This window comes from Eumetopias jubatus, unplaced genomic scaffold (genome assembly GCF_037043125.1).
Source record: "Eumetopias jubatus isolate StellerSeaLion01/CBP00866 unplaced genomic scaffold, mEumJub1_p1.0 scaffold_13, whole genome shotgun sequence".
Lineage (NCBI taxonomy): Eukaryota > Metazoa > Chordata > Mammalia > Carnivora > Otariidae > Eumetopias > Eumetopias jubatus.
In genome coordinates, this window is record NW_028274819.1 from 28,335,949 (window position 1) to 28,359,385 (window position 23,437).

Sequence of the window (23,437 nt, forward strand, 5' to 3'; positions counted from 1 at the left end):
TTTTCAGGTCCGCTGGGAGTCAAATTAGGAGAAAATCTTTGTTTTATTTTGTTTTACATCTTGGAACTTGATCTTTGGTAAATGTCTGCGAGGTTTGCACATTGTGTAACACTCCCCCCCCCCCCCCCCCCCGGCCCAACCAATACTGTCAGGATTTCATCAGCTTTAAATAGGCAACAAAAACACAGGGAGGAGAGGATTAACGGTTTCTTTGTGGCTTTCTGGTTATCTTCCTTTGACTATGCTACTAAATGCGGCTCTGAAAGGCTCCTTGTGCTTTGGGTTTGATCTGCCACTCACTGCAATTCAGTTCCAAACCAGAAGAGCTCCCCCTTGGGGTATCCTCGTTGCTAAACCTCAGGGAGGTATCATTGACTAATTCAAGCAAAAAAGATGTCAGTGTGTGAGGCATCTCTGTCGGTCGGGTCCTCTGTAAGTTATAATGATGCTTTTCTATTTTTAACAATATTGAGATTCACTAATTATTGACAAGCCCACCAGAGGCCCTCTCTCTAAAACTTAATGAAGTGGCCTTTGGTCTCCCTGATTACCGTAGGGAAGAACTGAAGGGAATTCTCAGACCTGGTGTAAGCAAGGGACGGCCGTTACAAGGATACTTCTTCTAGCAGAACTTCCACTCCTGCTTTGATTGTGACCAAGTCCTATATAGCATAGCCAGACAGAGCACGTTGAGAGCAAGGACTGTGTGTCTCCTGTTCGATTATTGGGCCTGTGATATGTACTCAGTAAGTGTAATGAGTGAATGCAGTTAAAGAAAGACAGATCTCCCCTCCCATAGGCTGGGCCTTAGGGAGAGCTCGGGCACTAACTAGCCAGGTAACCTGGGACAAGTCCTATCATGTTTTATCTGAAAAATGAGGGGTAGAACTAGACGCTCTTTGAAGTCCCTTGCAGCTGTAACCTGCTGCAAACAGCTGTTTCAACCCGGAGAAAAATTGTCTTAATATCCTGCGTGAACTGAATGACACCTAGGAAGGTACCAGACTGAGTTAGGAAAAGGCGATGATGAAGAATTTCTTAGAAAATAATATTTAGATTTCTCTTGCCCCCCCAAATTACTTAAAACATGTACAACATGTATCCGAAAGTGAAGAAGGCCAGCTGTCTCAAATATTCTCATCTTTTGAAAGTGGTCCTGTTGATGGAATTTAGGAGAGAATTAGAATCTCTACAGGGGTCCTCCAAGCATGTGACCCATCTGAGATGAGCAGGTGAATTTTTCTCTTTTTTAAATCTGGTTTTCAAACACAGAGATGATCAAGGAGCAGCTTTGGCATTATGCACTCATCTTAGATCCATTTGTGATAGACATAATTAGAACTGTGTTTGGTGAATGCAGTTGCCTTAAGGAAATAGGACAAAATTGACCTAACAGATGTTCATGCTTATCCAAAAATAATAATGATACACTGTGTTTATTTGGAGCACAACTAAATTGTTCCTGCTGACTTCAAGGTCCCAGTACAAAATCCTGGATTCTGATCCTGTGGATTTATCACACCCACTGGAGGACATTGGCTTTGCAAACCTCTGAATGGATTATCCTCTTTCATTAGAGTGGGTTCATCCTTTCCAAAAGATAACATCTTGTTTCTCTGGCCTGAATTTCCCTCGATTTCTTTCAAAACACAATTTGTGAAACAATGTGTGAGAACACATGACAATGGGAAGTGCTCAGTGGGAATTCTGCAATAAATATGTCAGGTATATAAACTAACTGATGCTATTTATTTGGTCCTTCAGAAGAAAGTATCGGGATACAATAAATCACAATCATTTTTCAACATCTCAGATTTCTCCAGTAACACATGTATGTTGGCAGACCTTAGTGGATTATGCTAATTTATTTGTAAATCATCAAAGGAAAGAATAAAACATATGTTTCCAGGCAAGTGAATGGGGCTGGAAAACCAAATTGGGCAACAGCAATATTTTCCTACGCCAGAAGTAAACATGTCAACATGGTGAGGAGGGTTTTGTCCCACTTCTGGCTGAACTTTGAGGGGTGAGATGGCTAATATCGAGGGACCCATCTTTGTAGTCCTTTCTCACAAAGCATTCCACGATTCAAGAAAAGGACAATCTGCAGCGTGACACGGCGAACTAGGTCAGAATAATATTTCTTAATGGTGATTCCTACAATGTTCTATTAATTACAGCAGTGGTTCAGAATTTTCTGTGCCTTGATATGTCATATTTTTAAGTAGGCACCCATTTTTAAAAATTTAATGTGATATAAAACTGAGTTCCAAGGAATCCCTACTATGTAAGTGGTGAAAAATGATGTAGAGGAGTGGGAGAAAATATCTGTCTATCCATATATATACAGCACAAGCTGGTATTCAAAGATGATCTTTGTGAACATAAAAGTTTATGCTGCTTTTGATTTGTGTGGTTTAACAACAACAACAAAAAAAACACTAGCAATGTTTAGGGATCTTGGAACATAACATCAGAGCAGAAACTCTTTGCCCTAAATTCACGTGTACTCTCTGGCTTTCTCTCTTATTGCTTCACATAGATTCTCTCTCTTTTCTAGCTCAGTTTACCCACAATTCCCTTTGTGGACAGCATCCCTACAGTAAGTCTTGCCTCTTCTCACCTGCCTATTTCTGTTCCCACCTTTTCTTGAACCTGGGGAGAAGAATCCTCCAGCTCCACTGGGGTGCGGTGGGAGGACCTAGCTCCAGGACCCCTCCTCCAGGAAGCTTCTTTTTACCCCAGCTAGAAATGATCTCTTCTAGTGACAGTACCCTAAGGCAGGGTTTCTGAACCTCAGAATTGTTGACATTTTAGGCAGGATAATTCTTTGCTGTGGGGGGACTGCCCTGCGCATTAAAGAAAGATTAGCAGCATCCCTGGCCTCTACCCACTAGATGCCAGTAGCATCCACTTTCCTACCCAGACCAAGCTGTGACGATCACAAATGTCTCTAGACATTGCCAGACGCTCGGTGTAGGAAATCACCTCAGTTAAGAACTACTACTACCCTAGGGCTCTCCCCAAATCAGATCACAAATTCTGGAGAACAAGTGTTAGGTCCCTAGCAGTGTTTTGGTTCATATTCAAAGTTGTCTGATGATTAATGAATAAAAGATATATATCTATTTAAAGGTTTTATTTATTTATTTGACAGAGAGAGACACAGTGAGAGAGGGAACACAAGCAGGGGGAGTGGGAGAGGGAGAAGCAGGCTTCCCGCCGAGCAGGGAGCCCGATGCGGGGCTCCATCCCAGGACCCTGGGATCATGACCTGAACCGAAGGCAGATGCTTAACGACTGAGCCACCCAGCTGCCCCAAATAAAAGATATTTTTAAAAATTATCAGTTGGGGGCACCTGGATGCCTCAGTCGTTAAACGTCTGCCTTCCGCTAGGGTCATGATCCCAGGGTCCTGAGATAGAGCCCTGCGTCGGGCTCCCTGCTCATCAGGGAGCCTGCTTCTCCCCTCTCCCACTCCCCCTGCTTGTGTTCCCTCTCACACTCTCTTTCTCTGTCAAATAAATAAATAAAATCTTTAAAAAACAAAAAAATAAAAATTATCAGTTGGCAGTTTCTGAAAATTAACACATTAGGTTAATTTGAATCAGGTCAGACTCCCAGAAAACTATAAAAAGGGATTATATTACTGCCTCTTCCCTTTTAGAAAAAGTTTGGGGTTTTTTTTGTTTTTGTTTTGTTTTGTTTTTGTTTTTTAGAAAAAGAACTATAATTTTAATACTACACTGTTGGGTTTAAATGAGAAGCCACCAGTCAGAGAATATCTCCGCATGTTTTGAAACTTTATTGTTGAAGTCACTAACCATTGTCTGATGGTCCTTAGAGGAAGGCCAGTGAGATAAGTTTCTGTTAGAGTTTAGTACTAGAAAAGTTTGTCTCTTCTGAAAAAACTGGATTTCTTCTCTCTATTGCATAATGAGAGATAATGTAACAAGTTTTATTTTCCCTTTTTGACATGGCTGTCAGGAAGCTCAGAACTAAGTTTTATGCTCAATTACAGTAATTATTCTTGGATTTCTTTTTAAAAAATATTTTATTGATTTATGAGAGAGAGAGAGAGAGAGAGAGAGAGATCAAGTGGGTGAGGGGGATAGGGACAGAGGGAGAGGGAGAAGCAGACTCCCTGATGAGCAGGGAGCCTGAAAAGGGCTCAATCCCAGCACCCTGAGATCATGACTTGAACCAAAGGCAGATGCTTAACTGACCAAGCTACCCAGGCACCCCCTCATCCTTTGATTTCTAATATTAATCCAATCTTTTCCTCTTCTCATTAGCCATAATTAACTCTTGTTTTTCGCTTTTGTTCTAATGGCTTTCTTGAATCTGTCTTTTTTAGAAAATAAAATTTTAAGCAAGTGGAGTCCTTATCATTTACCATCAATACCAAAACACTTTGGGAAGTAAAAGGAGAGCAATTAATAATTAAGCTGGGACAACAGGTTAAACTGCGACTGTTCTGGGCAAGATAAAAATGTGGTGTCACTCTAGAAACAAATAATAAATATAACAGATAACAACAGTTATTCCATTCTCAGGTTGGGGATAATTAAAGATAAACATGTGCCCTAAATAGAGAATCAAAGTTATGTGCTTCTTATTTATTGTATGTCACATCTGTTGATTAGAGTTTGATATTTATTACCTCTTGGGAAATTTTGTAATTAGTCTCTGTATCAGTAGAGAAAAAAAATCTTGGGCTTTCTTAAATGTTATTTAATTTCTACTAAAAGGGAGAGGGAGATCCTTTAGACCTGGAACAGTGATCACAATAGAAGTTTCATTTGTTTGTGATTTATGGAGACTCAGGATAAAGGCACTATTGACCAGCATCAGATTTCTAATGACTCTATCTTGTTTTTCCTGAGCAACTTCTCATAAACTTTTGTAATATCTTGAGCAGCCAGCTGATACTATGTTCAAGCCTGTTTACAGAGCTATTAATAAATGCTATGTGGCAACTCCAGGAAGAGAGTCAAACGGTTTTTTTCTCTCAATTGGCTGAAAAGTTTTCTGCTTATTTTGAAAAATATGAGATTACCAAAGTCCTTGATATATGCTGGATATTCTGCAAAGAAACTCAGTGAAAATAAATGGGATTCTAACTTACAACCTAATGGACCAATAGTCAAAAAGGAAAGTCATTGTCAATGCTTTGACTGCAAAGTCTTTCCTATATGAAGGAGTAAGATTTCGATGTGGCACAGGTGAATTAATTAATTAACTAGTTAATTAATTTATTTATTGGCACAGGTGAATTTAGAAGATGGGAATTTGTTTCTGTGTCTGCTCAGAATCATGCTGTAATTGAAGTTCTTGGTGGCTGATCAGTTTTTTGAAGTAAATTAATATTCTCTGATTAGACAAATTGAAAACTTAATAACTACCATTTATTGATTTCTGACTACATGCCAGGCCCCATGTAGGAACTTTACATGTGTTGTGTTAATCTGTTCTCAAAACAACTCTGTGAGTGAAGGTATCCTTAGCTCCCATTTTTACAGTTATGAACCTTAAGGCTCAGAGAAAATAAGGAAATCACCCAAAGTCATACAGAAAATAAGGAACAGAGGAGGATTTAAACCCCAGACATCTGATCCCTAAGTCCTGCTCTTTATATACTATTTCGTCCTGTCGGAGCAAAAAACAAAACAATCAGTGTGAAAAGGTGAAGCTCAGCTCTGGGAGCATGGCCAGAGAAGGCTAACAACAAAGGCGGCAGCCACACTTAGGTAGCAAGCACTCTATTCCAGGTGGTGTTCAGAAAGGTTATACACACGTCTCATGTCCTTCTCACGACAGCCCCATGAGAAACGTACTATGCCCACTTTTCAAAGGAAGAAACATGCAGGAGAAATGCTCACAGCATTTCTTTCCCGGGTTAGTTCCCATGTTAATGATGGTCCTGATGGCCCTCTGCAAGCATTGCCTAGCATTGTGCAGTTTTCAAATCATGGTTTGCTTTATTTCATCCTTATTATCATTCTTGTTTTACAGATAAGGGTATTGAAAAATGAAGAGCTTAAGTTATTTCCCCAAGGCCATGGGCATTGTCAGAAACAGGATTTGAGCCCAAATTTTTTTATACCTAGCCCAGGATTCTTTATTCTAGACTAGGCTACATAATCTGAAATGTGGCTGTAAGGAACAATGCCATCCTAAACCTTTCAAGCTGACATTAACCTATAGCCTTCTGTACTGAAACGGAAGAATCTAAGCTTGATTTTCAAGCAGAAGCCACGTGTTTTCTGTTTCAGGCCTGTGTGTAGGACAGAATGATTTCAATGCACTTCAAGGCAGCAAGAAACCCTGCTTAAGGTTAGCATTGTTGACAAAGGGCTTCTCTTCCTGCCCTTCTCCCTAATCCAACAACAGTGAAGATTTTCTTAACTCACACCAATATTAATATTAAGTCTATAACTTATCAATTAATTAGAAGCAAAGAATACAGAATCTATATGAATATAGATAATAGTCACCATTTATGAGGGCTCCCTTTGGGCTAAGAAATGGTACATGCCTTTCCTCATCTAGTTCTCTCAACTTCAATAGGTGCTGTTGTTTTTATCCAGAGGAGAAAATGGAATGTTTTGGAGGTTAAGTAACTTTCACATCACTCAGCCAGTGGTGGCGATTTTATTTTATTTTTTTAAGAATGTATTATTTATGTTTCAGAGAGAGAGAGAGAGTGCACAAGCAGGGGGAGCTGCAGGCAGGGGGAAAAGCAGGCTCCCTGCTGAGCAAGGAGCTTGATTTGGGACTCAAGCCCAGGACCCTGGGATCATGACCTGAGCTGAAGGCAGCCGCTTAACCGACTGAGCCACCCAGGTGTCCCTGGTGGTGGCGATTTTAATCCAGCCCTATCTAAACAGCTTATCCTCCTGAGTCCATAAAGTCCAGCCCCCTTGTGGGCAGAGATCTGTCCAGACTGAACGTTCCAAATCCTTCAAATCCTTCCTGCCACACAACAGTAAGGTGGGATACTTACAAACACATTAAGACAGAGCAGTGCATGCCTATTTGCTCCTGTCCCTGTCTTACCTTTAGGCCTCTCCTCTACCAAATCTCCTTGTTTCTTTGTAGCAGTTACCCTTAACTGAAAGTATCTGCCTTGTTTGCTTGTAATTTGTCTGTCGTTCCTCCTGGACTGTAAGCTCCGTGAGAGCAGGGTGGGGCCTGTGCTCCTACACCTGTATTTCCAGTCCCTGCCACAATGCTTGGCACAAAGGAAGTGCCAAGAAATAGTTGCCCCAATGGTGAATGAACTGATGAAACCAAAATCTGAGGATGCCCCTGATAAAGAAAAGGGGGACTATTGCCTTTTCTCTGGTAAATTCCTTGATTAAGGCGGGGGGGGGGGCAGGGGGCGGGGAAGGCTTTGGAACAATCACACTAAAAGGTGAAGAATGCCTTGATTTGCCAACATTTACAGAGAGCTGTGATTATGAACTTTGCGAGCCATTGCTCCTTAAACATTTTGTCTGATTTTTTGTCTTGGTAAACCTCTGCTAGGAATTCTGGCAACTCCCCTTCCTCACTCCCCCACCCCTCTTCTCCCCGTCCACCTCTAGTGAATTCACATCCTTCTGCCGACCAGCTGCATATCCGGGTTCGCAGACGAAGGCCCAGGTGGCTCTTTACTAATGGCTCATCCGTTATCTGTATGAAGAGCCAGTGCCTTTTCTGAGTAGTTTTTTTTTTTTTTTTGAAGCTAAATTGACCTTTTGGGGGAAAAAAGTGTTCCACAGAAAGCAATGTTTTGCTCTCTATTCATTTCTTCTTTCCTTATTTCTTTACTTCTCATCAAATATAACCTGTATACCTTTCTTCAAAAAAATTGTCTACTGAATATTCCTAATGCAAACTGTGGAGACTTTTCTTCTGCCATGCTTTTTGAGCCACCAAATTGCTAACAGGCTGCTCTAAGGAATATACCCTTCCTGCCCTGCCAACGCCCCCATATTCCTAATTCAACATTTGGATATTTTTACAACGTATATTCAGTTTGAAAGATAATACTGATACCTTGTTTTACATGAACATTTATACACCAGGACCCTTGCGAAGCACTGACTTCATTGGGATACTTTATGGCTTAATACATCTGAATGATTTATATCTCATTTTGTCTAAGCATTTATGCTAATAAATTTAACAGATTTCCCCAGTACTGCCTGGTCCTTCGTTTTCTTCAGAGGGTCAAAGCGAGAGGAAAATAAAGCAGTGTGTTACTAAAGAAAGGAGGAAGAAATGGCCTAACCAATTTAGAACACAAATAAAATTACAACAAGTAAAATCTCTGATTACAGTTAAGCTGGAGCAACAAAAAGAAGTTCCTAGATCCAGACAGATTTCTGTAATTAAGCGGTTTCTCAAAAGCAGAATCGCAAAATGACAAAATATTTAGCAAGCTAATTTACTAAGGAATATTTTGGTCCCATAGAATTATAATCCAATGCTTAAGAAAAAAACACTGAGAAAAAACTGACAACTATTAAACAGTGCAGTCGGGAGAGGGAAAGGGGTAAGATAAAATCCAGTCTATAAAATATATTCCGTTATCTTTTTTATAGGTTAAAGAAACACAAAAGAATACTTGGAAAGAATCTTGTAAGATGGAAAGATTTTAAGATTGTGTAAGGATTCTTTTTTTTTTTTTTACAGGTGCAGAATATAAGTTGGGTTTTTTTTTTCTCTTGGTTTTTTTTTTTCTTTTCCCCATTTTTTCCCGTTGTTTGCAAAGTTGAATCTGGGGTCAGGAGTTCTAATTGTAACCTCAGACTGGAATTCCAGATGGTGCGCTTAGGACTGGGAGCAACTCTCAGTTCATCAATTTCATGGGCCTACGTATCTGCTCTGGCCACGGCCCGGCCTCCATCCCCACTGTGGCATTAATGCAGAACAAATTGAGACATATCCTCTATATAATTAGTTCCAGAATTTAAAAAGATTTACGGTATAATAATAGAGGCAGCGCTGCGGAATTCTTTCAACGGGGACTCTCTGGGAGCTTGGGGACCATCTCAAGGTGGCATCAGAACAGACGGGTAAACTCTGGCGGTTCCAGGCACTGCAAGCTGGGGCAGAGGCGAAAATTTTGCAGCGCCCAGGCGGCGGTGCTCACCGGTCCTGAACCCCCAGACTGGGCCAGAGAACGGAGTTTGTACTGTAGATGAGAGGTTGTTCAAAAAGATCGAGTTATTTTTCAAATGAGCAGAGGAAGCCAGGGTAGGGGGACAAAACAGGGGTACGCTCTAACAAAAGTCCCTCCCGTACTTTTTTTTTTTTTTTTTAATTTAAAGAAATGAAGCTGGAGTTTCTATTGCCAGTACGGGCCTGGAAACCGGCCTAAGCGCCTGCCCAGAGGCTCGGGTAAGCAGATAGATACTCAAGAGTTGGAATGGGCAGGGAGGGGAGGAGCCCTGATTAGGCTGCTGGTCCTGCGCGTGGAGCTCCGGACTCTAGCCCCTGCACGAGGTGCTAATCGAGCGCCGGTTCCTCCTGGGCGGCTGGCGGTGGAGCCACTCCTCTTCTGCGTCTTCGGCCCCAGCCCTTGACAGATCGCAGCGCTTCGGAGTGTTTATTCAGTTGTCGGCGGCCGCGGGGTGACGCCCGGAGCGCAGCCTGGGAGTACGCGCTGCTCCCTGGGGCCGCGGCTGCAGGGCCGGGCTCGGCTCTTGGTCAAATGCAGTTGACAGCGCCCGGGTCAAAGGGGCGGGGGGGGGGGGGTGGCGGTTAGAGGTCCTCAGTACCCTCTACCACTCAGCGGCGATTTTTTGATCTCGCAATAATTAAGCACCTTCCAGACCAGGATGCCTTTTACCAATGTATCAGAGCCACATGGGTTTTTAACGTCTCTCTTTCCCTCTTTTCTTTACACCCCATTCCATTAGCTCTATAGCGGCAGAAGGGTAGCGGGGGTAAAGCCCCGAGCTAGACGTTCAGAGACCAAGGTTTCAGCTTGGCTTTGCCACTATTTTGCTATGTATCCTTAATAATAGTGACAGTTGTGACGTTTATTGAATGCGTAAACCAACACTATCCTCCGGTCTACTCCCCACGACCCCATGAAGTGGACGCTAGTATTGCATTATCCTGTCTGATTAGTAAGGAAACTGAGGCTCAGAGAGGCTATGGAAGTCCTCTAGGATTACACAGCTGTTACCTGGTGGACCCGAGATTCTGTTCTCTGACCACCAATTCCATCCTCTTAACCACTGAACTCTACAGCTGCCTTTCTTCCCTCTGCCTGGGCCTCAGTTTCCTTCTCTGTAGACGGGGAGTTCAATTTCCATCTCTGCCAAACGGTGATTCAGACCACATCTTCTGTGCCACAAGTCTCAGCGCTGACGGCAGTGGAAGGGTGAATGAGAGAAGGGGCAGCCAGGTCTCGGCCGCCCTCATTTCCTTGGGCCTGGAGCTGCGGAGGGGCAGGCGAGCGCCCACCTGCCGAGGCGGGCAGACTTCCTCCCCGCCCGATTTTCTGTCCCTCCGCCTGGCAGGCTCAGGGCGCCGAGGCCAGGGTAGCGGGCGCGTCTGCCTGGGTAACCGCCGAGCTCCCGCAGAGAACGTTACCCGAGGGAAGAAGGCGGACCTCAGTGTGCGGGTTTCCCAGCGTTGGGCTAGGCGCTCCTGGGCTTCCAGGGATGGGGATGGGTGGCGGCATTCGGGGACCTCTGGGCTGCGGCCTTCCGACTTCCAGAGTCTGCGGACGCGCCGCACTCACTTCCCGGCCCCGCGGGTTGCAGGGAACTCCTCCCACCGTTTCGGACTACGAAGTCGGAGCGGGGAGGCACCCCAGGGCTGAAGCGGGGATCGCACTACTGCTCTTTCCTCCCTCTAGGATTCTCAGGCAACAAATGGCGGAGAGGAGAGGAGTCTTAAATTTTCTCGGCCCCCCTTTCCTCTCAATCCACCCCACCCCGCCCCTTAACAAAAACTTTTTTTTAAACGTAAAGGCGCAAAATTAAGCACCTCTGCCCTATCTGGGATTCAAAACCACAAAAGCTCACGTTCAAGTCACCTCCCTCCAAAGACCCCCCAAAAAAACTTTGCAAAGGAGGATAAAAGAGAAGCAATATCGAGCTTTTCGTTGGCAAATACAAATCCCTGACTTTTCATAAAGGGCTTTCCATCCCTCGTGGCGCTTGAGTGAATCCTAGTTAAGAAAAACTCCTACGACGTCGAAATAAAAGTGGTGGGTGTGAGACAGGGGTCTGCGGCGTTCTAGGGGCAACTTGGCCTGAGAAGTTTCGTCTCCCGCGGCCTTTCTGCACCAAAAGGACCCAACGCGCGTGCCCCTGCCCAGCTCTCCAGCCCAGCCCCGAGTTTCCAGACTGCACTTGTGGGAGCGTATTGGGCAGCTCACAGAGTGTCGGGGGGAGAAGGAGCTGGCCTCCAGAACCTTTTCATTTCTTTAAAAAAAAGATAAAGCTTCTGAGTGGAGACAAGCACACCCAAGCACCAAAGTAGCGCAAAGAGCGGTGCAGGATCTCGTAGGTGGCCCGGGGAACGAGCGGGGAGCGAGTGTTCCCGACCTTTGCCCTCACGGTCTCCTGCGCCTCTAGGACTAGCGACCCCAAGAGGAGGGAATTTTATTTGGCGTGTAGGTTCTGAGCCCGCCAACGACTCGGGTTCGCAGCCGGAACTCGGGTCTATTTCATTTACTCAGTGCAAATGAACTAAAACCAAAGCGCAAGAAAATGAAGAGTACGCCAAGGCTTTTCAAACGTTCCGTTTCTTTGTACAACTGCAACTACCATGGTTGTCGCTTCGCAAGGGCTTGGCGGAGAGCTGCGGGCCCTTCCGCGGCCAGCCTGGACTAAGAGGCCTGGCGGCCATCGGCCACTACCCGCCGCTGCCCCCTGGCTCTCCTGGGCGTTTCCACGCGCCCCGAAACGCATTAGAACCCGGGTTCCCAGCGCTTCTCCTTGCCTAGGATCCGCATCGCCCTAAATCCTGACTACTGTGGAAGAACCAAAACACAAAACAAAACCTCAAACACCTGCCCTGAGGTGCGGCGCCCCAAAGAATGACTAGGTAGAGAGAGGAGTCCGATGTGGCGAAGCCTGGCGCTCCGAGCTCCCAATGGAGCGAACACTGCCCTGGACCGTGGGCCACGGAGGGCTTTCCTTCGTGGTCCCCCTAACTGGTTTGCGTCCCCTTATCAGTTACTGCTTATCCAGAACGGTATTCTCGACCATGAGCGGAGGGTCCGAGGCCGAGCTCGGCGGGATTGGCTGCAGGAGCCAAACTTCTCCCCGGGGGCTTGGACTTCGAATCCTCCACGCCTCTCACCCTCCAACCTGGGCTCCAGGATTCTTCAGTTGGAATGTGTGCAGGCTCTGGGTGTTCCCCTAAAGGTTTCCTTCCCTCCCAAATTAGCCGCTGTTTTCCCGGCTTCACCGAAGAAGAGTTAAATATCCCTCGCTAGAAAAGGAGATTAAGTGCGGCTGACACCAATTTTTAGGCAGGCGACAACTGCCCTCGTTTGGACACAAACCTCATCAAGTAACCAACTACCAGACGATCGAAATACGCCGTTTATCACAGCTGATGCACCGCGCCCCCCAGGTCACCCACGTTCACCCTGAGTCTGGCCCCTGGAACCCATAAAGTGTCACCCCCATCCCAGTGAACCTGAGATTACGCCCACCAGTCCTGCCAGGCGGCTCTAGAAGCAAGAGCCGGACTTTCGGGCTCAGAGCAAAGGAATTCTCCTCTTTGAAGCCCGGGAAAGTTTTCAGGGCTTTCCTTAAGTTCCCGCCCTCGTGGAGCTCACCTGCCCCTCCCTTGAACCCGCCCCCTCAGCTTAACAACCCCATCCGCCCCCCCCATCACACAGGGATGTGGGGACATTCGCTGCTCACCTGGAGAGACTCGCCAGGGCCCAGGGGCGCCCACACTTGCGAAGGCCGAGAAGGGGAGGTGGGGGGGTGGGCTGGGTCCCGCAGACCAGCTGAGAGCGCGTGGCGGGTAGGAGAGGAGGGTGTCTCCCAGAGGTACGCTCCCTCGGGCCCGCCCCCCTACCCCCGCGGCGAGGGCGCCCCCTCCGAGCCGCGCGCGCTGCCTGGCTGGGCTTAGGCTGCGGTGTGAATGGAGCGGCCGAGGCTCCTGGCTCCTCCTCCTCCCCCGCCGCCAGCCCCTCTTATTTGAGCTTTGGGAAGCTGGGGGCAGCCAGGCAGCTGGGGTAAGGAGTTCAAGGCAGCGCCTACACCCGGGGGCTCTCCGCAACCCGACCGTCTGTCCGCTCCCCCCTTCCCACCCGCCCTCCCACTCATTCACTCACCCACCCACCCAGAGCCGGGACGGCAGCCCAGGAGCCGGGGCCCCGCCGCCTCCTTGCCGCGATCCTGGACTTCCTCTTGCCGCAGGAGCCGGCTTCCACGTGTGCCCCGGAGCCGGCGTCTTCTCACTCGCTCCGCTCCGGGTCTGGGTGCCTTCAGCAGCCCGAGCAGCCAGGGCTCCGGGGCCCAGGTGGCTTCTGGACCAAATTAGGTGCGGCCGAGTCCAGCGCCGAGCGTCTGCAAGGCCGAAGAAGCCGCGGGGCGTCCGGGGCTGAGCCGCAGCAAATGGGCTCTGACGTGCGGGACCTGAATGCACTGCTGCCGGCGGTACCCTCGCTTGGTGGCGGCGGTGGCTGCGCCCTGCCCGTGAGCGGCGCCGCGCAGTGGGCGCCCGTGCTGGATTTTGCACCCCCGGGCGCCTCGGCTTACGGTTCGCTGGGCGGTCCTGCGCCGCCGCCTGCTCCGCCGCCACCCCCGCCGCCGCCGCCGCCTCACTCCTTCATCAAACAGGAGCCGACCTGGGGCGGCGCGGAGCCGCACGAGGAGCAGTGCTTGAGCGCCTTCACCGTGCATTTCTCCGGCCAGTTCACCGGCACAGCTGGAGCCTGTCGCTACGGTCCCTTCGGCCCTCCTCCGCCCAGCCAGCCGTCCTCCGGCCAGGCCAGGATGTTCCCCAACGCGCCCTACCTGCCTAGCTGCCTCGAGAGCCAGCCCGCTATTCGCAACCAGGGTAAGCCGGCCGGGGGAGCGCCCCCTACACGCGGGGTGGCGCCGGGGCTGCGGCCGCGCTCTCGCATTCCCCTGTCCTATCCCTTCCCTGACCCCGGCTCTTAACCGGCTGCCCCCCTCGCCCCCCCCCCCCCCCCCCGGCCAAGGAGTGTGCGGGTAGCGGAAGCAGCGGCTAGGGGAGAGGAGGCCCGGGAGAGGGAGTACGTGCCGGCAGAGGCCCCTGACATCCTGCAGAGCCGGGAGCCCGACTGGTTCGCATGAGCCGGGAGGTCATCTGGGGCCCCTCGGACCCCGGGAGCTTCCAGGACTGCTAGTCTCTGTGGGAGTGGGAAGTGGGAACCGGTGCAGCGTCTGGCTCTGTCTCAGGAAGGTGCTCTGTAGCTCAAGGCCCCACCGAACTGTTAGGAGGCACTGGACTTTTTTAGCTTTTAGACTGTGGGACCAGCACCGGGGGAGCAGCCCGTGTTCCTACGCTGCGCCAAAACGTCAGGAGCCGCTCCAGCCTGTACTACGGTGACGGCACACGTTAGACGCCGAGAAGTATGAGCAAAGAACGAGTAAATGAACGGGCTAGCAACTAAACAGTGGCTTTCCTGGAACCGTGTCGGTGTTCGCGTCTGGTAGTATATATAATAGCAGATGTCTCCTGGGTTCCAGCTCAGGCGGCGTCCGCGAGGGCTCCAGGGCTGGAAGAGAACTCTGTTCATCCCATTCCAAGCCCTGTGGGACCGGGTCCTCCGAGAGGCCGTGGAACGAGGCCCAAGCATCGGCCTGCCTTCAGCGCGCCTTGGTGCCTTCTCCCGCTCTGGCTCCCGCACACCTACTTACCTTTATCAGGGCTTAGCGCTGAACCAATCGTGCCAGGCCCCTGTAGTTTGTTTTCTAATTTTACTCTAATTGGACTTCTGTGCTCTTTGAGAATCTAAACCAATTCGGGTTGATTCAGTATTTTAGGAAACGCCTTACAAACGCAATGGCGGATGCTTTTGCTGGAGCAAAATTTCATGCGGGCCTAAGGGACTGGGATGTTTCTGGGATGCTGGGGCGGGAGAAGCAGAGCATGTACCGTTTGCAGGAGGTGCCAGGGCTCCCAAGGCGCAGAAGTGCTCAATGCTGCTGGTCCATGGTCGATGCCAACACCTTCTAAACGAGTATATTCAGGTGGTCCCTAGCTGAAACCAGCCTGGAGCACCTGGCTCACCAGAAGCCCCAGTGAAATCGAAACCACCCTCCCCTCTTCGTTTAGGGAATCCGAGATCCGTGTTCTGTGGAGGAACCTCAAGCAGCACCCGGGGTCCCTCCATTCTAGGTGTTTCTTAAATGGAAGTTAGTGTTTCCCACTCAAGGGATGTTGGAACAACTCAGTGTCGATTCAGAGGCTTGCGTTCTCTGATAGTGTCACCTCTAATTAGCAAGCTGTTGTTACCTTTTACAAATCACCAGGTCTCAGTTTCTCCGTCTGTAAGAGGAGAGCTGAGATGAGCAACTTGGGGGTCTGGCACCGCTTGAAGTTCTATGCCACTGGAGCAGAAGCCCGACTTTCCCCTGGCTTGGGGCTCTAAATTCAGAAGGCAGCAGACCACCTAAAGTTGACTGGACCAGAAAGGGCAAGACTGGCAGGCAGGTGTGTGATGTGAGTGAATCTGTGTGTGGATGTGTGCTCTTTGGAGGGGCCTGAGAAGCCATTTGGTCTGTTTCTGGGGCTCAAGATACTACTGTGCTGTTATCATTTATTTGAGTCCATCTAGGTTCTGTGGGGATTTACTTTGTTTGGGTCTCTTCTATAGGCAGATCTAGTGCCTGGGGTCCCCTCAGTTCAGCATGAAGGTGGTTGTCAGAGATAAAAGGCTTGGGAGTTGGGGACCAGGACTAGCAGGTGAAGGAGTTCTCCTCCCAATCCCGGGGAAAAGCCCAGTGGAGAGTCGGCCCCAGATGCATGCCACAACCTGTAAGGCAGGTCCCGTCTGTGGGTTTAGGTTTTTCTTGCATTGAAAATGTGAGTGGGTCATGCTTGCCTCGCTGTTGGGACTTACTGGGAAGCTGGGGTGAGATGTCAGAAGCTGCTCCAGCCTCAGCCCTGGCCTTGATAACCCTGAGGCCTGGAGATTCTGGATTGATTCTCTTGATTTCTGGGGTTCCTGTGGCTCCCCCAGGAATGTAAGGTCTGGCAGGAGGCTTGTGTTGGGGGAAGCAAGGGCATCAGCTCCTTCCCCAGAGTATGAGAATGGCCATCAGCAGACCCAGGACAAGCTCCAGCAGAGAGGAATCAAGACTCTGAATCCCTGTCCCTAGGCAAAGCAGCCTAACCCTGGCCCACAGGAGAGGACAGTTGGCACCCCCAGGCATCACGCCATCTCCCTCCCTTTCCCATTTCTTAAACAGTATAGGTGGTGTCCTAATCTTCTAAACATTAATTCATTTATTGAGCATCTACTCTGTGCAAGGCACTGGAGATTGAGCATTAAGGCAGTGTGCATCTTTGCACATTGGAGTTATGGAGTCTGACATTAGAGGATTTCCTTATTTCTGGATGAGAAAATCTAGGCTTTAAGAGATTAGGTGTGCAACAGGTCCCTCTGTGGCACAGCTGGGACTCAAACCCAGACCATACTAGGCTATTTCTACCTCCTTTTCCAGGGATCTTGGCCCCTCTGTTGAGACAGATTTCCTTTGACCTGTTGGATGGGCACTGAACCGACTGTAGTGTGTGTGTGAGGGTTAGATGGTTTGTCAGGGCAGAAATGGGGTGAGGACTTGGGTAGCCCCAGACTTAAGGCGGGATTTAAGGAGGGGAAAAAAAAGATTGCTCGTCAGCCTCTGATTCCCCCAGTCCCGAGGGCGCTCTGAATCCTAGGGCAGGAGGCGGCCTTGGCATCACCAGGCCACCCTAGGGTCAGGTATAGAGACCGGCTCTTACCCAAGGGCGAAGGGCGCCCCCCTTTGGGTCACGTTGGAGAGGGTATTTCGTTGGGGGACAGATTTTTCCTTATTCTGCCACAGCAATGGAGTCATCATTTTCAGCCTTCTGCCCCCCTCCTTGACTGAGCCTGCTGTCCACTCTACCCCCCAGCTTTTGGGAGGCCAGGCCCGGCCAGGCGGTTCCCGGGTTCCTCCGCTGCCGCGCGCGGAGGAGGGAGGCGCAGAGCGTGTCTCGCCTCTCCGCGCGGTCAAGGTTGCACTCCCTTCCCGGGCAGAGACTAACCGTGGGAAAAGCGCTACTTTGGACGCTTAGAGCCTCTCTCTCGAAGGCCTGTACAAGGAGCCTTTGAACACGCTGCCCCTTTTCGCCGGCAACTGTTCCTCCCTGGGCCCCCGCCCCCGCGCTCTCCGCGCGGGGCCCAGCTCGCGGCCCCAGCACAGCGCGATCTAATCAGTCCCGGGTCCGATAAGCTTCTAATTAAAAGAGCCCTCTGTCCCCTCCGCAGGCGCTTTCAACACGGCCCTTCCCGACGGTCGTGAGGGAGGGGTTGGAGGCTGGCCCCTGCGCCCCCCCCCCCGCGCCCGTCTGCGTGTCCTGCCCGGGAGGGGCCCTTGGGAGCCTCGCGGGGCGCGGAGGCTACGTGGCGGGTTCGGGCGCTGCAGCCCGCAACCCTACAATTGCGGAGCCCGCCTCCAAGGACAGCACGTGCTCTGGGCCACTGCCTACGCATCTGCTCAGGAATGGAGAAGGGTTCGTCTAGAGACAATTTCTTTGTGGTTTCTATTTCTTCTCTCTATTTAAAAAATATCTTTTCAAAATTCGGCCTTCTCTCTGCAAAATTGGGTACTGAGAGCCAAATTTCGTTTGTAAGCTGACAGGTAGGCCTCAAACAGGGTCGAGCCTTCGCTCCCAAAAGGAAGCTCAAGCTGCTCACCGACGCCTGACAGCTACTTAGTAGGCGAGAAATGTAGGACTCTGGAATCATGCAAGTTGTAAAAGCTGGTGGCTTTTTAAATTGTCAACCTGTTAGATTTTGCCTGCCTGGTACGATCCGGTATTTACGACCTGCCCCGACCCTCTCTCCCACTCCGACACACCGCACTGCCTGAAGCGGGCAGGAGAAGCTCCGTTTTTGTTTCTGTTTGGGGGGGTATGTTTCAAAGATGGAGTAACGGTCTCCTTCCTCTGTCCATCCTAAGTCTTTGCAGACACTTGTTGCAGAGCCTCTGTCAAGCCTGGGGCAAGAGTGGGGGTGTTTGACCCAGCCCACTCCCAAAAACTGAGTGGAGTTTGGAGATCCAGCGCAATGGCTGGGCGGGAGCTGGGAGAATGAGTGGGGGATGGGTCGGCACCGTGGCCCTGCGGGAAGCCTTTGTGAGCTTCCGAGCCGATCTCATTCGCCTCCTGGCCTGGACCTCAGGCCGGAGGCGCTGGGGCCTGCGCATAAAAGGAGGGAATCCCACCATTCCCTTCAGGGCCCCGGGACTGACCTTCATCGTAGCTGGAGGATACTTTTTCCCCAGAGGTGGCAACAGTTTTCCAGAAGCTGGTGGGGTATATGTTTAAAGCAATTTAATAACAATAATCACAGAAGGAGACCACGGTTTTCAATCAAGACACCACATTCTGTTACTCAGCCTTCGGAGAGTTGGGGAAGAACACGGTCCATCTTGCCATTGGTTTCTCGGTAGGGAAACTGGCAGGGGACCCGTGCACTGCCATGGAGGGAAAGGGAGCTACGGTGTTACCTACATTCTAAAACAGGCACGCTCCCCAACCTGGGGCGCGAGGAACCCCACGGTGGTGGTCAGAGTAAGGACGCACTGGATGCGAGTTGGGTCCAAGAGGGTAAGGAGGAGGGCTGCGGGCCGATGCCGGCGGGCCCAACTGAAAGGGCCCCTTCTTTTAACCTTCACCAGCTTTCCTGAGGGCCTTGGGTGTCGTCGTGTAGGGTCGCACAGCCTCAGATAACATTACTCAGTAACTACTCTCCCCATCTAAGGCCCATGCCGGTTAACGGGCTCCAAGTAATTAATGAAAGTTGGTGCGCGGTGCCCTGATTTACGGCTCCGAGTCAGCTCGGGGTCAGCGGAACAGATTCATTTCGCTCGCCCGCGCTAACCCCTGAGCAAGAGCCACGGTGTTTCTCTTCGGAGGTGAAGAACTTTCTCTGGCGAGCGGTTGGCGGTCTTCATACTTCACTTGCCTGAGGTTCGGTTCAGGAGCGGCAAACACCGTGGGAGATGAGGGGCGTACATGAATCGGGAACCGGCGGGGAGGTCAAGGTTTTCCTTGGGAAAGGGCGGACCCCCGGCCCCGAGGTCACACCTTTGGGGTTTGCCCCGGCTTCCCCCCCCCCCCGAAAGTTCTGGAGGCCGGTGGGGTGGCATAATCCTCCGCTGGGGTTTCGAGTTCGGGGGGTGAGGAGGCCGCGTGCTCCTCGCCCCGGGTTCTGGTTTGGTAGACCCACCCGACCGGGCTACCCCCGCTGACGTTGTGCTTCTCTTTCCGCTCTGCTCGCAGGATACAGTACAGTCACCTTCGACGGGACGCCCAGCTACGGTCACACGCCCTCGCACCACGCAGCGCAGTTCCCCAACCACTCTTTCAAGCACGAGGACCCCATGGGCCAGCAGGGCTCTCTGGGTAAGCAGGAGGGAATGATGTGGGGTCCTTCTCCCCTTCTTTCGTGCCAAATCCCCCGTCCCCGGAATTTCCAACCCACCGCAAATTGTGAAAGAAGGGATTGTTAGAAATAATCAGCCCAGTCTCACCTAATTTAAAAGAAAAGATTGAGTTTAGCCCCCACCCCAAGTATGTTGGGGACAGCTCTACTCAAGCGAGTCTACGAACGTCTCGAAGGTCTCTTCGGTGTACTAGGAAGTGACTGCTAAGGGAATGTGAAGTGAGAAGTAGATTAGCTCCTTAGGATCTGGACGCCTTCTCTCGGCACGCCCCGACATCCAGGCCCGTTGCCCCCAGCTTAGCCTCCGAGCCTGGCTGGGGATGCTCTCTGTCCCAGACCCTGCCCGCGTCCTCGCACCCTCCCCCCGCCCCAGCCTTTGGGGCGCGCTCACTGGGCTCTCCTCGGCTCTCCGCAGGCGAGCAGCAGTACTCTGTGCCGCCCCCAGTCTATGGCTGCCACACCCCTACCGACAGCTGCACAGGCAGCCAGGCCCTGCTGCTGAGGACGCCCTACAGCAGGTAGGAAGGCGCTCAGAACGGTGTCTGGGTTCCCGGGACCCCGGAGGGGGCGCGCGAACCGGCTGGAGCCGGAACGTCCGACGCGGGCAGCCGGGACCGCGGGCATGTAGGGTCCGGAGGCAAAGGACGCCTTTAGCTACTTAAAGCAAACTAAAGCAGATCTCCTGGCTCTGATTTGCAAGAAGTAGGTTTCCTCGTCTCCTGGCGCTCTTGTTTTTAATATAAACGAGGTTGGTTACTGTTAGAGCTAAAGAAGAGTGGCGCTTCGAGAAGTTATTTTTGTAAGGGCTCATTAAGGAGCCCTTAGGTTTCTCGGGACCAAAGACTAAACATGGAGTGCACTCCCACTCCGTTCTTCTCGCTTCTCAGACCCCTCCTCGCCCACTGGCTGCACGGGCCGGCCTTCTCTGGTAGTAATTCGAGGGCGCGTACGCTCGGACCACAGCCTCCTCCCCACCCAGGTGCTCCAGAGTCTTTGGCTGCGGCGGCGCTCGGTGGGCGTGGCTCCCAGCTCCGGGCCCCCCCGCGGAACCGGACCCGGACTGCCGGCCGATCGGCGGTCGGGTCGCAGCGGTGGCCCCCGGGGACACTGCTCCAGCCCGCGTCGGCCCTCCTTCCCGTTCCAGGGAGGCAGAAGACCAGCTTCTTTTCCTTCCAAGCTTTTTTTTCCTGTCCCTTGTGTGTTCTCCCGGCTCTCGCTCCACCCTCAACCTTCTCTCCCCCAAATTTATTCTTCAACTTTGGGTGAACTTGGCCGGCATCCCGCTTCTCCGATAGGGTTGCCTAGTAACTGGTGCACACACCGGCGCGCGCGGGGCTGGAAGGTGGGGCGGGGGGAGGGAAGTGGCGGCTCTCGGCCTTTGAGGCGGGGGATTGGGCGAGCATTACCTCATATTCCGCCCCTAACCTCCACCCCGGTGCTGCGGGGATCCTGATACCGCCTGCCCCCAAACTCATCTCCATCCTCCCCCCTCCGCTCGAGGACCCGGGGCTGACGTCAAGGGAAGGAGGTAGTGAGGTAATGAAGGAAGGAAAAGCGCCTGCCCTGGAAGATTGGGTGGGGGCAATGGCTGCGCCTGGGGGACCTCCAGTCCCACAGGTGGAGGAGGGGAAGGAGTCTTCGCTCCCCAGCGGGCGGCGGCGCATCCCAAAGTCTCGGTGTGCTTATGAAATTGAGCCTGGGACTGGTCTGATTCTCCCTATCCGGGGGAAGTACAGGGTCGAGCCCCTTCGAGTTCTGTACGCCTGAGGCACACGGAGTTCGGAAGCCTTTCCCTCTGATGGGAAAATCCGGCATATCTAATTGGATCTTGGATTCGAGGTCACTCTCCTTCCCTTCCTTTCTCCCCTTCCCCTTCCTTCTCCCTTCCCCTTCCTTCCTTTCTTTCTTTGAGCGAGAAGGAACAAAGAAATGCATGAAGGTTGCAGAGAGAGAGAGAGGTAGAATGATCACACCTCCTCATCTTCCTTTTCTTTGTCACTAGCTAGAATCCAGTTCTATTCTTTGGCACCTCAGTCCCAGTGCCCTGTCCCAAGCCCACAGTCTCTGGGCTTCCCCTTGGTGGGTCCCATCACTGGAATGGGTGCAGAACCCACAACCATTCTCTGCTGTGAACACTCCCACCCAGCAAAACTGGTGGCAGGACCATTGCCATTCTTGAGGAACTCTTCCTGCCATTGCCAGAATGCCATTGCTGTTATTGGAGTAGCCATTGGGGGTGTAGTTGGGATGGTTCCCCATGGGATGACTTTGGCCCACTCCTCCCTCTTTAGTCCTGATTGGAGCCTTACCCCAGGTAGAAAGGAACACCTTGACGCTGGAGTGGGTGCTGTTTAGATGTGCTGGGATATCTCCTTGGGGGTTGGGATCTGGGAGGCATTGGAGTCTAGTTCAAAAGGGACACAGATACACACATTTCTTACTCTCCTCTCTCCCAAGCCTCAAGCCACACTAGGAAGGGGCCGTCAGAGGGGCTGAGCAGCCTAGAAAGAGGGGGTGGGGATAAAGTGATCACAGCCACTGGTTTAACAGCAGTTCTGAAACTGAGTCCCTGTGGTGGATTTTGCCCTAGGGCTGGATTTGTGGTTGCCACGGAAGTAGGAAAAGTCACTTGGATTGCATTTTATAGGTAAAATTCTCACATTTCTAATCCAGCTTCTGATTGTCCACTACATAAAGCAATTTTGTCATGTTCATCTTTTGGAAATATTTGCTTATCCCCTTCTTCTTTCTACATAATTGGAACTTTTTTTTTGCTTCTCAATTTTTATATTTGTCACAAAAATAGCGTTTTCTTCTGTTAGAGAAAATTTCTAAGCAATAACATCTAAGCAAGAATTTGTGACTCCTGTAGGAAAAGAGTTTGCTCCCTTGAAGTTTGTACTGTCTTTGAAATTCCACTCACCCTCAATTCATAACATTTCTAATCAGTTTTCAAAGGTCAGGTACTTCCCCTGCAGTAATGATGAATGAACAGGTATAGGGATGTTTTAAAATTGGTTCTATGCATTGACATTACTGCAGTTATGTCATTTCTTTCTTTCTTATTCATGAAAAAAGTTTGAAAGGGTATTGAAATGCTTTTATGAATGCAATGTTTGAAAAAGCATAGGAAACAAGACTAAATTTTAATCACTTAATGGCTTAACATTTGGGTTTTAGATATTCAGTGGTGCTTCTTTGGTCCCTGGCTCCATTCCCTTCTGTCTAAAATTGGGACCTCCTGGGAAAGACTTGCTTGTATTTATTTCGTTTGCCTTGTTACACTTGACCCCCTGGGGCAGCCTGCCCAGCCTCTTCCCTGCTGCCCTTCCAAAGCTTCTGTCTCTTCAATCTTGAATTTAGTCTTCCTTCCCAGCATGAAATAAAGGTAATGGTACATATACTGATATTAAATAAGCAGTGCACAATGTGAATTTGCTTTGAGGAAATTCTCAAAATTCTCTCCGTGTTAGAAGAGAACTGTCCAGTGATTCTCTCTCCTCTCTCAGGTAACAGATCTGAGGAGTTACAGCTGTGCACATTTGTGTGTAGATATGAACAACAGTGAATAGAAAATGTCCCCAATCAACTTATAGGAAGTGATAGGAGATGGTTTTCCCCATCCTCTCTGCCATCCTCCATTTTGAAGGTGGATAGAGTTTTGTCTAAAGGTCACTGAGGTTTCAGAAACCAGATTTCAGCTCCTAGGGGATCCAGTGATCATAGCTGGGTGAAACATGAGTAAACAATGAGGATTTATTGCATGCTGACTACGTGCTGGACACGGTGCTAAGTACT

At 50.3% G+C, this 23,437-nt stretch overlaps 1 protein-coding gene across 12 annotated transcripts in view; it reads left to right on the forward strand.

Moving 5' to 3' along the window:
- Nucleotides 1-13,222: 13,222 nt before the first annotated feature.
- Nucleotides 13,223-23,437, forward strand: part of WT1 (WT1 transcription factor) — a 46,211-nt gene continuing 35,996 nt past the window's right edge. For 6 of the 12 annotated variants that reach the window (XM_088017436.1, XM_088017438.1, XM_028087738.2 and 3 more), the window contains exons 1-3: nt 13,377-14,034; nt 19,477-19,599; nt 20,055-20,157. In XM_088017436.1, the coding sequence (XP_087873562.1) occupies nt 13,590-14,034; nt 19,477-19,599; nt 20,055-20,157 (671 nt within the window). In that variant the 5' untranslated portion in view covers nt 13,377-13,589. Of the gene's footprint in view, nt 14,035-15,906; nt 15,910-17,693; nt 17,704-19,476; nt 19,600-20,054; nt 20,158-23,437 lie in introns of those variants that run through there. The other 6 variants (XM_028087739.1, XM_028087741.1, XM_088017441.1 and 3 more) reach the window with 4 other exon arrangements.